At 42.3% G+C, this 15337-nt stretch overlaps 1 protein-coding gene across 2 annotated transcripts in view; it reads left to right on the top strand.

The window, feature by feature from the left end:
• Positions 1-13072, top strand: part of Cfap95 (cilia and flagella associated protein 95) — a 90538-nt gene extending 77466 nt beyond the window's left edge. The window contains exon 6 of one of the 2 annotated variants that reach the window (XM_050157108.1): positions 7932-13072. In XM_050157108.1, coding sequence (XP_050013065.1) covers positions 7932-8114 — 183 coding nt within the window. In that variant the 3' untranslated portion in view covers positions 8115-13072. The remainder of the gene's footprint in view (positions 1-7931) is intronic. The other variant, XM_050157115.1, reaches the window with a different exon arrangement.
• Positions 13073-15337: the final 2265 nt, after the last annotated feature.

Below are 15337 nucleotides of genomic sequence, written 5' to 3'. Positions count from 1 at the left end.
TCCAGTTTTACCCAACCTCAGAGAATTCATCTGCCCCATTAGCTCTGCACCCATCATTCTGGGCGTACAGTTTTTAATGATACAATTTAAATCTTACAAGAACATTTCAAAATACATATAACTTCCATTAGAGTCAGCAGCTGTTTATCCTCTGAAGATGGGCAACTCAACCACACTCCTTTGTTCTGCATCAATCAGCATGCAAACCAGAGCAAGGACACACAGCTTCAGTACACTTTTCCACCGCAGGGAAATTCGTGGAGTACAATTATGTAATCCACAGTCCACAACAGATACCATCCATGGTCCCTGCGATGTTCTCTACAGCTATTTTCGCCCTGCCGATGATCACTGCTGCGTGTAGGGCACTGACTTCTCTCCAGGCCATCTGTCCCATCACACCGTCTCACTCCGAGGAAACATTTTGTACTGATGCCATCTCAAATTAGCAATGTCTAAAGCGTGACTCATAATTTCCTCACAAAAGAAGTCCTCCGCCGTCCCTGTGTCTTATTCCTTTTAATGGTGTTACAACTCTCCCCGCTATGCGGATTTGATGCCATGAATCATCTTTGATTCTTTGTACCCAATTAGCCATGAAGATGTTCTGAGCTCTTTCTGTGAAATGTCCCTTCTCTATATTCTGCAGGAGCCTCTGTGCATTAATGCTTATTACATCCACATGAAGCACATACTTCCCAGCTATCCTTATCTTCAAAGAGCTCAGAAAGATCTTTCCAATACTAGTCCTGCCTCTGAGAAACAGGTAGAAATCCTGGTCTGGATAGCCCTAAATACTGGGCCTGCCAACAATCTGTAGTAATTCAAATGTCTGTTCCTACATAGAATTCTAAACACTCTTCCCACACCCACTAAGGAAACATTTGACAAGGATTTTAGTATTCTGTTAGGGTGCTGGACATATGAGAACTGTCTGCAGCTCGCGTTTGAAGAGGAAGTGGGTCTAACTGGTAGTTAGCCTTCTTCCCAGCTCTATTGCAGTGGGGAACAACGCTTCTCTCCAGATCAAACCTCCTTTTGATGCCACAACTTACAGGAGGGAGCCACTGTGCCCAGCTAATGGGTATTACAGGAGTGAGCAATGGTGCCCAGCTCAGGAGTATTATAGAGGTGAGCCACTGTGCCTGGGTCAATCTTTCTTGAAAATACTCCCACTTTCTCCAAGATTATTTCCCATTCCCTGTGTGCAGTGAAGAACTAACAAATCAGAACGAAGACTACTATCCTGTCAAAGTCTTTGTTCTAAGGTTGGCCTGGCTTGCATGTGGAAACTTCGTTTTCAGGATCACAATTCTCTTATCAGAATGGCTCCCAGTGCCAAAGCTAGTCATTCAACACACATGGTCTATGCCAAGCACCTGTTTTTCTTCTGGAAGTATAAAATTCTGGTGCATGCAGACTGGGTTGGATGTGACCAGTGCCCAATAAAAACCCTGGGCTTGCATTTCTTATAAGCTTCCTCTGTAGAGAAGCTTTACCCCTTGTCTGGGATAACAGTCCAGGGGGCTGCACCTGGTATCCTCTGGGCTTCAGCCCATGCACCTGCTCTCGATGCTCATTTTACTTTATATCCTTCTGAGATAATAAATCCACAGTTATGTGCAGATACACAACTGTGAGTCTTCCTGGAAAAGCAGCAGACTCAAGGGGCACTGGAGGTTCCTGATCCAGCTTCATCTTCTCCATAAGAAAGAGGAGAGAAAGAAGTGTATTAAGAATGGCTGTAATGTATGCTCAAACTCATGTGGATGGATGCCTTTTGCTTAGAACCTGAGTCTGCTTCCCACTTCCTACCACGGAATCTGGATGAGCTATGTCTTCACTGGAAATGGTGCTGCTTGACTTTGGAGGCTAGAAGAGGAAAAGCAAGCACATTCCTCGTGATCAACTTTGCACTGTGTTCATTCTCAGAACTTGGTCACCACTGAGGAAGCACAGCAAGTGCACAGAAAGGGCCTGTGTGGTCATTCCAGCCAGGAGCCTGCAGCAGATCCCAGTGGAAACCTACTACCAACCACAATGAGAAAACATTCCCAGGCCCTGGCCCTGAAGGCACCCTCAGTTTTCAGGTCATCCCTGTTGATGTCCTAGACATTGTGTTAAGAGGTGCTGTCTTTGCTACAACTTATCTGAATTCCTGACCCAAAGAATCTAGAGGTGTTGTAGGTGTTGTACAATAGCCACTGTGTTATGCGACCAGGGTTGGACGACTTGTTATGCAGCAGTAGGGCTGGTAAGGTTCCCTAAGTGACATCTAAAGACATCTAACTAGAGTGAGGGGTACATGCTTAGCATCAAGATCCCAGGGAAGAGTGGTGTTTACATGTGCTATTCTCTATCAGGGTCTGTCTTGGGCAGGTACGCTGGCTCACCTGGTGCTCTTTCCTTGTTGTCATTAGTGGCTGACATAAACTCACCACCCGTTTCCTTTCTAATCTTGGAGATGGCTTGACCCCCTTCCCATTCTCACGGGTACTGTAGATGCCACAGAAGCCTCCGTGACTCACGTCTGTCTCTAGTCCAGTACTCAGCTCTGCTGTCTTCATCAACACCTCCTCACGGCTGCAGTTACTTCCAGCTCTTGGCCTCACCACGATACCCAAAGTGGCCCTGGATGGATGATTCTTAGAGCTCTTTTCTGCCTGGCTAGCCAAAGGAAGTAAAAGGCAGTGTGAGAGGTCACCAATTTAAAGCATTCCTAGATGGATCAGGGCCAGGAGACCTCTGTTTTTCTGTTTTTATTATAATTTCTCTACTACACTTCTTTTTGTCCAGAGCAAAGGAACCCTTCATGGTTAAAGAGCAGGCAGGAGTGGAAAAAAACAGACTTTTTTCTGCTGTCCTGACTTTCTTCTCTTTCAGTTTTCCTTCCTAAGGTTCCTTGGACTCTGTCTTCTCTCCTCAACTCTTCTGTAAGCCATCGAAGTAAAGGATGTTTTCTGTATATATTTAAGGGAGCCCCATGAATTGCTGTTCAGACTCCTTAAACCTGTTCATTTACAACAAGGCTAATATCTTGCTGGGAAAAAATAACCCTTGTTTTGCATGCTGCAAGCCAGCATTACTTTGTTCTTTGACTGGTATTGCTCGGAAACACATTTTATACTCCCTTTGAGCAAATGAATGGTTCCATACACTGAGGGGAAACACATTAACGATGTTTAAATCATCTCCCCCTGTTTATTGATCTGTGGGCGCTCCAGATTGCTTGCTTGTTCAGGACTCTCACTACCCCAGCTTTGCCTTTGGGTCTGAGCTGCAGTCACTGTGGGTTATCTGCATTTTTTTTAATGTTCCATCTCAAGGCTTTTGTATTATACTTTTGAAAGGGCTCCTCACTTTACTACACAATAAGGAATTTAATCTTCCCAGTTCCTGATCATTTGTTTCTGTTCCTGATTGCCTGTGTTGTTCACCTGTTCTGTGTTTGGATCTTTCTGACTCCCCGGCATCTCCCTGACCACGAGTTCATCCACCGTGTGCCTTCACATCCATTTTCTAGAGCGTGCTCTTTTGTCATGGTTCTGACTCATTTCCTTGGTCCAAGGGCTTCAGTGTTCTCATGATGCATGAGAAATTATGTCAAGATGCTTTTAGCAAGATGTACAGAATCTCGTTTAAACTGAATCAGGCAGTGAAGGCAATCAATTGGCTCAAATTTTTGAAACATTTGAAAGGATCAATACAACAATGTGTCCTGTTTCCTGTAGACTCTCCCATCTGCTCTTTACAAGTGTTGGCTTCGGGGGCCAGAGAGACCTTGAGTTTAATCCCCAGTACTGAAAGTAAAATAACAAGAAAACCAATTTGATCTCATGATATACTAGCTAGAGGGAAGCTTCCGGTCACAATCTGGTCTTGAAGCTTCCTCATTCAGGTTGGCAAGGTCCCTAATCATTTGTTCTAATCTTTGAAGACCTGCTGACTTGAGAATGGGGTGAAAATACACCAATTTTCTTAGGTAAATTAGACTCTGCCCCCTACTTCTGGACTGAGGCCATCCTGTTTCACACTGTTACCTCCACACTGGGAAAGGGAACTCGGCAAGAGTTGGGGTGAGCTCTCAACATTTTGTGGGAAAGATTGAGCTTTCTTTAAGTTCTCTTTAGTTTTCTGACCTAGCTCTGGTCACTTGAAATGGGCAACAACAGGGGTATTTATGCCACGGAAGCTGGCCACTGATACACACTGGGGCATTTGTTCAACTGGCAGGCATGTTGTAATGCATGTAAACAAGCAGCAATCATTTTAACGGGTGTCTCTGACTTTGGAATCCCACACATCACTGCACTTGTTGGTCTTAAACAATGGTTCTATTGAGATATAGTTCACATGCCACCGAACTCCTGCCCTTTGAGTGTTTGGCTTGTTTCACTTTGAGGAATGTTTTCACTCACGCCATAGCATCCATCGGTGTTTTATTTCTCTTGGTACCAAACAATATCTGTTTTCCATCCATCAAGAGATGCCATGTGAGTTACTGACACCCAGTTGCAACTACAGTTCTTCTTTTATTAAGAATTTTTTTAAATAAATCTTTTCACATTTTACATAGTTATCCCTGTTCCCACTCCCTCTTCTCCTCCTACTCCACTCCACCCCCAAGCACTCCACAGAAAGGGTCAACAAAGTCTGACCCTTCACTTGGAGGCAAAACCAAGGCCCTCTCTCCTATATCTAGGCTGAGCAAGATATCCCTCCAAAAAGAATGTACTCCCAGACACCAGTTCAAGCACTAGGGATAAATCCTGGTTCCACTGCCAGTGGTCCCACAGGCTACCCAAGCCTCACAACTGTCCCCCACATTCAGTGGGCCTGGTTTGATCCTATGATTACCCCGCTATCAGTCCAGAGTCAGTGAACTTTCACTAGCTCAGGTCAGGTGTTTTTGTGGGTATCACCATTATGGTCCTGACCCATTTGCTCATATTATTGCTCCTCTCTCTCTTGGGCTGGTCTCAACTGAAGAATGGATAAAGAAAATGTGATACATTTTATAAAATGAAGTACTACTCAATGGTAAAAAAAAAAAAAAAAAAAAAAAAAAANAAAAAAAACAATGACATCTTGAAATTTGTATGCAAATAGATGGTACTAGAAAAAAAACATTCTGAGGTTAGATAGACAAACATGGTATGTACTCACTCATAGTGGATATTAGGCGTAAAGCAAAGGATAACCAGCCTATAGTCTACAATCCCAGAGAAGCTAGGTAATAGGAGAACCCTAAGAAAGACATACATGGATCCCCCTGAGAAGGAGAAACAGAAAAGACCTCCTGAGAAAATTAGGTGGGGGGAGAAGGGAGTCTGGAAGAGGAGGGGGAGGGGATTGGGACCAGATGAGGAGAACATGAGGGAATGGGATGCTCAAGGGGAAAGTGCAGTGAAGGAGAGAAAGGAAAGAGAAATCTTGATTGAGGGAGCCATTAAAAGACTAGCAAGAAACATGGCACTAGAAAAACTCCCAGGAATCCACGAGGATAACCCCAGCGAAGACTCTAAGCAACAGTAGAGAGGACGCCTAAACTGGCCTTCCCTGTAATCAAATTGATGACTACCTTAATTGACATCATCAACCAGCAACTGATGGAAGCAGATGCAGAGATCTACAGCCAAGCACTGGGCCGAGCTACCAACTACAGTTCTTAAATCCATTCTTGAGATCACCAAATGCAACAATCCGGAGAGAAAGCCCTGCACCTCACTTGGGCTAAACAATAGAGCTGTCCCTGGTTGGTGGTGTGAATGTGGGTGAGCTAGACCAAGGGGGTGAGAATAGGAGAATTGGCCCGCTTCCTGGCTGTCTGCTGCATTGAGTGAGCTAGCCAAAGCAGTGCTGAAAAGCTCTCCCCCATGATGGCAATGAGGGAAAGCTAGCAGCTGACTAACCCAGCTACCACCCCACCCCAGAACCAGGTAGCCCACCCCCAACCCACCTCATCTGTGAACTGCTAGAGTATGCAAAGGAGCTGGGCCTGCCAGATCCAAAGCTGCAGGATCTCCATGACACAAGGCAACAACAGGAGATCCAAGAGGAGTTCCAGTGAGGGCTCGTTATCTTTAGTGTTAGCAGAAACCAAAGGCCTTGAAACTGACCCATGGGTCAATTCAATGAACACTTGCAAGTAAAGGTATATGAACTAAAGGGTAAACGTGTGACTCACTGGGACACACTAGAGCTTCCATGCCAAGAGTTTTGTTGTTGTTGTTTTCACTTTTAAATTCTGTTTTGGGGGTAGGCTACAAGGGCAGAGGGCAGAAACAGGGGGACAGAGAGATGAGAGGGATTGGGATGTATGACATGAAATCCACAAAGAATCAATAAAAAGTTTTTTTAAAGTACAGTATTTTATGCCTCTATAATATACCTTTTAATACCTATATTGCTAGAATTATTTCTCTAAGATATACCACTCTGACTTATCAGAAAAAATACCTCAAAAGAAAACATTACCTCTCTCTGCCTATGAAATGCCAAAAAGACACACAGTTCTTGCATTTGAAACGCTCTTTAGTTTGACCCCAGTAAGGAAAGGAATGAGAAAATTCTGTTTCCTCTGAATGGACAGCTTGGGCCAATAATACAAAATGTCATTTAAAGTTCTCTTATGTGACTGATGGACTATGTATCCCTCCATCCCTCCAGTTAGCCTTCAATCCATCCAACTAATCAACCAACCAACCAGCCAACCAACCAACCAGCCAACAAACCAACCAACCAACCAGCCAGCCAGCCAATCAACTAACCAACCAACCAACCAACCAACCGAAAATCCCTCCACCCTGAGAATAGCACACAGTGGCAAAAGCCAAAGTCAAAACCATGTAGAACAGCATCATTGATACATCGTATGGCTCTATGATGTCATAGTTTATGCTTTTGGAAAAACACTGGGTATTGAGTCAGACAGATCTGGTTTGTAACCAGCCTCATCTGCTTAGCACTGGCTTCTTTACCCTCTCTCCAAGGGCTTTAAGAAAATCTTATTTAGGTGTAAAATGGGAGTAAGAATCAAACCCCAGTATCCCATTATTGGATCAGAAGACATCCACTCTAAAGTACTGTGCTTAGTCTGTAACAGGCACTCAACAGATAAGTGCACACTGTGGTTGAACATATGGTTAAAATGTCAATGTACAAAGAAATCTAAGATGAGAGTATCTTTGGTGTTCTTTGATTGTTTCACAGCTTGAGGGGTTCCATTTCCACCTTGCTCTGGTGTTTTATAATTAGAACTGATTTAAAGCAGAGGTCAGGTGATGGGTTTTGATCAGGCTTTATGTTGTGTATCTGTCATCTCTCCTGGTACGGTCGGAAAGAACCAGTGCTTTCTTGGAAAATGGCCAACGATAGCATCATATTTTATCACTATAAATATTTTTAATGAAGTAGCCTAACGATAAGCTTCTTAAACTATATTGGGCTGATTTGAGTCAAATTTCTCATAGGAATAAACCTTGGAGATTGGCATTTACCATTGTGGGAAGCATGATTTAATAATTATTAAAGATTTAACACGAGATACTGTTCTTCAGAATAATCCTGACTTGTCAATAAAAGATATTGAAAGTAGTTAATCCTAATTACTTTTGTTTTCTTTAGATTATCATAATGCTTAAATTGGCCTCCATGCTTGTACTTAGTTTAGAAAATTTGTACATGCACAATAAGGTCCATTTTCACAGTCTTATAAATCATAACACTGTGAGCTAGATTCTTCTTTCAGGGTTTGAACTACTTATAATTGCCTAGCCAGTGTTTGGTGGTTCTTCATTGAGACATTTGGTAAAACCAAACTAATCAGCGGTTGAAAATTCACCTTTAGTCGTTAGAGCCAATTTTTGGAGCTTGATCCTTTGAATGTATGGTTCAGCCACTGAATATTGTTTCTTTTTTTCTCTTCGTAGGCTTGTCCGCCTCAAGAAGAGTACTCCACAGTCTACAGGAAGTGCCGTTCACAGTTCACAGACCTAAATGGCTCCAAAAGATTTGGAATCAACACATGGCATGATGAGAGTGGGATTTATGCCAATTTAGAGGCAAAACAAAAGCTCTATTCATTGGTTGACAATCCTATTGTCCCACGTTAAAAGGCAATATGTATGCCATCAGCATCTCAGGCTAATGAAAAATAACAATTGTAGCAGCTAATAATTTTCTTTAATAAATACAAAGTCTTTCAATCTAAGGAAATGTTTATATTCATATTCTCGTGAGCAACCCTATATTTCCCCAAATTTAGTATGTGTACCACGAAAGTGAGTCACACTACTCCAGAATATATTTTTGACTGGCTTTCCTTGTTGTATGGACTATGTATTTCTTTCATTGCTATAAAAATGGTTAGAACTAGCACTATCCAACTTGTGATTGTTTAGCATGTAGCTTATTTTACTTATATTTGTTTATTACTTTTATTAATTTTTTGTTTTTATAACCCTACCAAAGTTTCCCCTCCCCTCCTCCTTTCCCAGTCCCTCTCCCCACCTCCTCCCCATCTTTGCTTCCTCCGGTTTATCTTCATAAAGGGACTCTTCTCCCAGAAATATCTGCCAGCATGGTATAACACTGTGCGATGAGACTAGGCACCTCCTCTCCTATTAAGGCTGAACAAGACAATCTGGTAGGATGAATGGATCCCAAAAGTAGGTAATGGAGTCACAGACAGCCCTTACGCCCACAGTTAGGAGTCCTACAGGAAGACCAAGCTACACAACTGTAACATACATGCAGAGGGCTTAGGTCAGTCTCATGCAGGCTCCCTGGTTGTCAGTTCTGTCTCTGTGAGCCCTGTGAGCCCAGATTAGTTGATTCAGTGGGTTTGAGGGCAATCTGGCTGTGACATCTGTCACCCTATTGATCGCCAGAGTTTATTCAGCTGATCTGGCTAGCGAGAAATGTGTCCCCTTCCCCCCTTACCACCACATGTGTGCGTCCCTCCTGAAGCCACAAACTCTATCGAAGAGGATAAAGAGGAGGAGAGGTCTTGTCAAATGTGGACACATAGGTGCTCTCCCCTGCTAGAGCCTCCAAACAAGCTATTTTTTCTAAGTGAGCCAATTTTAATTTATATTGGTAGTTCTGGAGATCGCATGTAGGGCCTTTCACATGTTAGGCAAACAGTCTACTACTGAGAGTCATTCCTAACCAATTTCTTCCCACTTAAAAAACTGTAGTGAAAACATGGTATGAGTTGATATTTATGCCGTATAATATGTTTCAACTCAAGTATACCATGTTCAGCCCTGTGTGGCAATACATGCCGATGGTCCTGGCACTCAGGGAACTGAAGCACAGGATTCCAGTATTGAAGGTCATGTTAGGCCACGTCGCAAGTCTTTGTCTCAAAAAGCCAAAACCAAAACAAACCAATAAAACAAACAAAACCAAAAATCAAATATATAATGCATATATTTAAGTTGAATAACTGGTTTTCTTCAAATATATATCATTTTTTGTGTTGGGGAATTCAAAATTTTGTGTTCTAGTTATTTTGAAGTATACAATTAATTATTGGAACGAAATTTTCCTGACTGTGCTATAGATCACTGAAGCAGGCTCCTCCCTTCTAACTGGTCTTATTTTCTGTTCTCTGTCTGTCCTACTTCTGAGCCCCCTCCTAACCAGGTGACCACTATTCTCCTCTCCACCTTCAAGATAAGTTTTAAGTGTGTAAAAATGTAGGTTAAAGACAGAGAGTTAAAGTTTGTACAGCATTGATCCTACAGTGATGTTGAGTGTGTGTGTGTGTGTGTGTGTGTGTGTGTGTGTGTGTGTGTGTGTGTAACCCACAGGCTTTGATTTTTCCATGGTAGCTAGTTGCACCCCATTTACTCAAGGTAAAATCTTTTTGAGTCTGTAAGATAGAAGGGATCAGACAGTGAGATCTTTGGAGGTTGTTGGGAAATCCAATCATGTAAGATTAGATTAAAAGAAATCTTAGGACTGTCTTGACCTACCCTCCCATAGATTAAGTCCTTTATAGTACCAGCAACCTGGGGCTGCAAAACAAAGTGGCTTACACAATAGAAGTACTTTTTTCTTTTCAGTTTTAGAGGCTGAAAAAGCTCCAAATCAAGTTTCAGACAGGCTTTGTTTACAAGGACTCATCCTGGTGTTTCACTGTGTTCTCTTCTGTGGGAGAAGGATGAGCTTGCTCTCTTCTTACAAGACCATGGATAGTTGGGATAGATTCTACCCTTATGACCTCATTTAACCATCATTACCTCCTAAAGACTATATCTCCCCAACAGTCATGCTTGAAGCTTAGGGATCTGCAAATGAACTTGGGCAGGGCATAGAATAGCACACAACCGTTGGCCAGGGTTCATATTCTGTATTCTGGCTGATGTTGTAGGTAAATTTGCATTTTGATTTCCTCTGAGGATGGGTTTATTTTGTCAACTTGGTTTTCATTTCCCTTCGCCATTTTATTACTTTATTTTTTGGTTATGTGTGTATGTGGGTGGGCATGCACATGCATGTATGTTTGTGTATATTGGACGGCTTATGTGCGCCTGAGTGCAGGTTCTTGTGAAGGTCATATAAATGAGAGTCCCTGGAGCTGAAGTTATAGGCAGTCATGAGCCACCTGAAGTGGGTGCTATGAATTGAACTGGGATCCTCTGCAAGAGCAGAATATGCTTTTAAAGGTTGATACACAGATTAATAGAAATGAGTTAAATTAAGATGTAAGAGTTAGCCAGTAAAAAGCTAGAGCTAATAGGCCAAACAGTGATTTAATTAATACAGTATCTGTGTGGCTATTTTGGGGCTGAGCAGCTGGAAAAAAAAACAAGCGGTCCTCCTACTATAAACATGTAATTTATAAATGTGTACATTATATGCATTAATAAAACATCAAGACAGAAATTAAGCTCTCAGTATGGGAGGAGCTCGTGATGGAGCATGCGCTAGTCACACGTGACCATGAGGCCATTGCTGTGTTAGGCAGATCAAAGAGTTATGTGAAGGACATGGAGACCCCTTCCTTGCTCAACCTGTGATGTAGTCAGCGAGGACCAATCCTAATGAGGATGACCTCAGCCTTCATCTGGTTGCTGCCATAATTCTTATAAAACTAATGTAGGGAGCACAGTGACACTCCCCTTCTGAAGCCCCTCTGCCTCCCAGGAGCCTATTCCCACGTGTTTTATGTTTTAGGTACTTTTCTATTGCTGTGATAAAATACGTGAAACTTAGAAAGTATTTAATTTGGGCCTCATAGTTCTAGAAGGTTAGAGTCCATGACCATCGTGGTAGGGCATATGACAACAGGCTTAGCACTGGGGGACTAGCTGAGGGCTCACGTCTTGATCCACAAGCAGGCAGAGAAAGCACATTGGGAATGGCATCAACTTTTGAAACTTCAAAGCCTGCCACCAATGACACATCTCTTCCAACAAGACCATACCTTCTAAACCTTCTCAAACACTTCTACCACTAGGTATTCAAATATGGGAGCCTATGGAAGCCATTCTCATTCCAACTCCTACCCTTTAATAAATCTTTGTTACCTCTGCTAGCTTCCTTGTCAATGATTCCTTATTTCTGGGTGAGACAATGAACTTAGAGATGGCTCAGAGGTTAAGAGCACTGGCTGCTCTTCCAGAGGTCCTGAGTTCAGTTCTCAACAACCACATGGTGGCTCACAACTATCTATAATGAGATCTGGTGCCCTCTTCTGGTGTGCAGGCATACATGCGGGCAGAACATTGTATACATAATAAATAAATGCATAAATTATTTTTGAAAAAGAAGTTACTGCCTGGGGTGGTTTGGTGAGTATTATCTTCTTTCCAGGTAAAACTTATCAAATCAGAGAATGATGCTATTGTACTCAATAGAGTGTTGCCTATACTGTGCTAACTCTTTTATCTGTTACTCTAGTTCAGTGGTTCTCAACTTGTGGGTCACACCCGCTTTGGGGTTGCATATCAGATATTTACATTATGACTCACTGTTATGAAAGAGTTGCTGCTTTCATTGGTTTAATAAGGTGCTAACGGCCAGTAGCTAGGCAGGAAGACATTAGGTGAGACTTAGAGACAGGGGAGAAAGAGAGCATGGGAATGAGGAAGGGTAGAGACATGGAGAGAAGCAAGATGAACTTGCCATGCTGAAAAATGGTACATAGCCACATGGTAGTACATAGATAAGAAATATAGGCTAATTTAAGTTGGAAGAGCTAGTTAGTAACAAGCCTAAGCTATCAGTCAAGCATTTATCATTAATTATTAGTCTCCATGTCAGTTACTGGGGAGCTGGTGGTCCCTACAAAAGCCCCGCCTACAATTCATAACAGTAGAAGCTTTAGCTTGTGTCAAGTTGACATAAAACTAGCCAGCACAAGAATCATTATCTAGATCATTTTCCCATACTCTAGTTGGGCTATTTATCTTTTTTAGATTCCCCTTCATATTAAATTCTGTGTAAGTGTCTATGGGAGTTTGTGTGCATGAGTGAAGCTGCTCATGGAGACCAAGAGGGCCTGAGATACCCTGGAGCTGGACTCAAGGGTGGTTTTGCCCAATGTGGGTCATGGGAACTGAACTCAGGTCCTTTACAAGAACAGTCTGTGCTTATAACCTCTGAGCCATCTCTCTAGCCCTGTTACTTATTTTTTTTAAGATCATAAACTTTTGAAACATATTTTTTAAAAAAAAATGGGACATAATCTGAAAAAATTATTTGACTCGAGAAGCAGATTAAAGACTTTATTTAGAATTAATCATCTGAATTTCTGTTTAAAAGCAGCAGGAAATTTGAAAGTAGAAGCCTGAACGATCTTAAAGGTAAAAATGCAAAAATGTATAATACATGTGATTATGTCAATAATTCTGGTAATGTGAGAAGTCAGGAAAGGAATATTAAGATTACTCACAAAATTCTGTAGAAAAATTATTTTCCATCACATTCCTATATGTTTTATTTGCCAATAACTCTCAATCTGATAAAGTTACCAGTATCTCTGTTGTGATGGAGCTCTAAGAAATTCCCAATCACTATGTAATGAAAGCTTGCCTTTCATTTTAGAAGAAGTGTGAATACTGAGCAAGTTGATATAAATGTGTTCACTTCTAGAGATAATATGCATGTATTATGTTCATGTCTCTCTGTATACATTTATAAATATGCATTAATTTACATACTATATAACGTGTTTTATATTGTGTAGAAAAAGAGGAATTGTAATTTTTCTGTTAGCTTTCTCTAACCACCTCAAAATATACAGACTTAGAACAGCAAATGGTATTTCTTGTTTTGGGAGTCCACTAGGTGGGTTCTCTAGTTTTGTCTCACTGGGTTGGATCTAGAATGTTCTTGTTCTAATATCAGGATGCTGGCTGAAGGCTGACAAAGCCAGGGGTGCCCTGGCCATGTGTAACCATGCAGCAGAAGAGACAGGTCTTGACGACACAGCCGTGATGACAGGGTTCCTGAGAACAGTGGATAGGGACGTCTCTGCACCTTAGGGCTTTTCAGACATCTGTTTGTGCCAGATTCACTGAGTCCAGGTCAGAAAATATCCTGAGACCAGCCAAGTCAGCAGGGACTGATTTTGCAAGGATGCTTTCTAGAAGGAGGGGACATTTGAATTTTTTCAGTTAATAACAGAATCGTTGCATATTTCCCAGGACAAATTTTTCTTTGTAAAAAAGGAAGGATGCTTCCTTCTATATAATATTTCAGTCAAAGACGAGAGACAGACTTTCCCTCATTATCTTAAAATAGTGACATGATTTGGTTCTTTTTGTGTAACTTCAGGCTCGCTGATCTTGCTCTAACTATAGTGAAACTCTGGTTAGGGTCAAGACGGTGCGTGAAGAATGTTTGCCACGATCTTATGCAGCTACGAGTGAATGTTCATAAAGAGGGAAGTCTGGGGCTCTGTTGCCTTTTATTAATATCAAAATCCATACACAATGATTCCAAGAAAGAATGAGGAATCCAGGCATGTCACCAGATGCTCCCTTGTTCCCGCTGGGGAACCAGATCTCCGCCTTGTTCCCAAAAGGCAATGGGGAAGCTTCAGTCCATGGCTTGCTGCCAGCTCAACCACCATCCAAGAGAACCCCCCCCAGACCCCTAACCCCCGGTTCTTATTGGGTCAGGTATTCCCAGAGAAGACCACGCCCATAGGGTCAAGCTGCCCAATACAATTGGTTATCGGACCAAATTCCCACAACATGCTCAGGTACTGAATGAAAACACAATCGATATGATTTGTTTAAAATAATTGGTTCAATATGGTTAGCCTTATCAAGGACTTAATGGTCTTGCAAAAAAAAAAAGGGGGGGGAGGAGCTGTAAGGTTATCTTAAGACGACCTTACTTCCTGTCCAGCAAGCCTGAATTTTCCAGGTCAGTCTGCTGAGACCGTATATAAAGTAAAGCGTGGATGCCATGTTTGGGATGGATATATTGTGCGGTACACTTTGCCTCCGGAATGTCTCCCTGACATCCCCGCAGCAGATACATGGAACTGGAAGGGCTCGGAAGGCTGTACTCGTGGTGTATCAGCTTGAAAAGTATTTATGACCGAAAGACAGAATTTTGTCAGCGTGTATGTGCAGTCTTCCACGCTTAAATTCTTTGCATTATTCTTACAAGTTTCTTTCCTGCCACAAATAAACAGTGTACATTAGCTGAACCAATGAAGCGAAACAGCCAAAATAAGATGTGGAGCTAGATGTAAATTTGATTTGCCCAAGATATTTATAGCTATAACTCCATAGATGGCTCAAGGTTAGTGTAGAATTGGGTGCTCTGCATGGCTGCAAGGGAATAACGGTGCCTTCGGTTTTGCTTTGCAGCTGTTGCACCTTCCTGCCAAGTCCGGCACCCTCTGCAACTTAGGCTTCACCGGCAAAGCATCATGTACCTCCCCACCCTGGGCTTTCTATGGAGCACCGAATCTGCTACACGTGGCCTGGTCAAACAGGTTTTCCCTGGAACCTTAAGACCTCTCCTTCTCTTGCATTCTGCCTGCCTGTAAAGTCAGTTAGAGGGACAGCCAGGGTGCCTTGAACCATGACTGCAGTGACCTCTGGTTACTGTGTAGCTTAACCTTGGAAAACAGTTGTTCCCAGGCTGGCCCCTTTCCAGTAGGGCACCCTTTCAGCTGTCTGCCTGAGCTATATTTTCAGGCACTCTTCTTTTGCACAAAAGTCTTTAAACTGTGTTTGCCTTTTTGCATTCTGGAGCCAATTTTGAACGAGGTCTTGCCATCAACGCACTTTTCCTATTGTCCCAGTGCAAAGCGTGAAGTTCTAATGACACTAATCTAACAATTACAGTCACCTTGTCTGCA

The sequence above is a fragment of the Alexandromys fortis genome, unplaced genomic scaffold, assembly GCF_014885135.2.
Source record: "Alexandromys fortis isolate MF-2015 unplaced genomic scaffold, M_Fortis_MF-2015_v1.1 scaffold_10, whole genome shotgun sequence".
In the NCBI taxonomy this organism is placed as follows: Eukaryota; Metazoa; Chordata; class Mammalia; order Rodentia; family Cricetidae; genus Alexandromys; species Alexandromys fortis.
The sequence above is the reverse complement of the archived record's forward strand: the minus strand, read 5'-3'. Positions and strand labels throughout refer to the sequence as shown.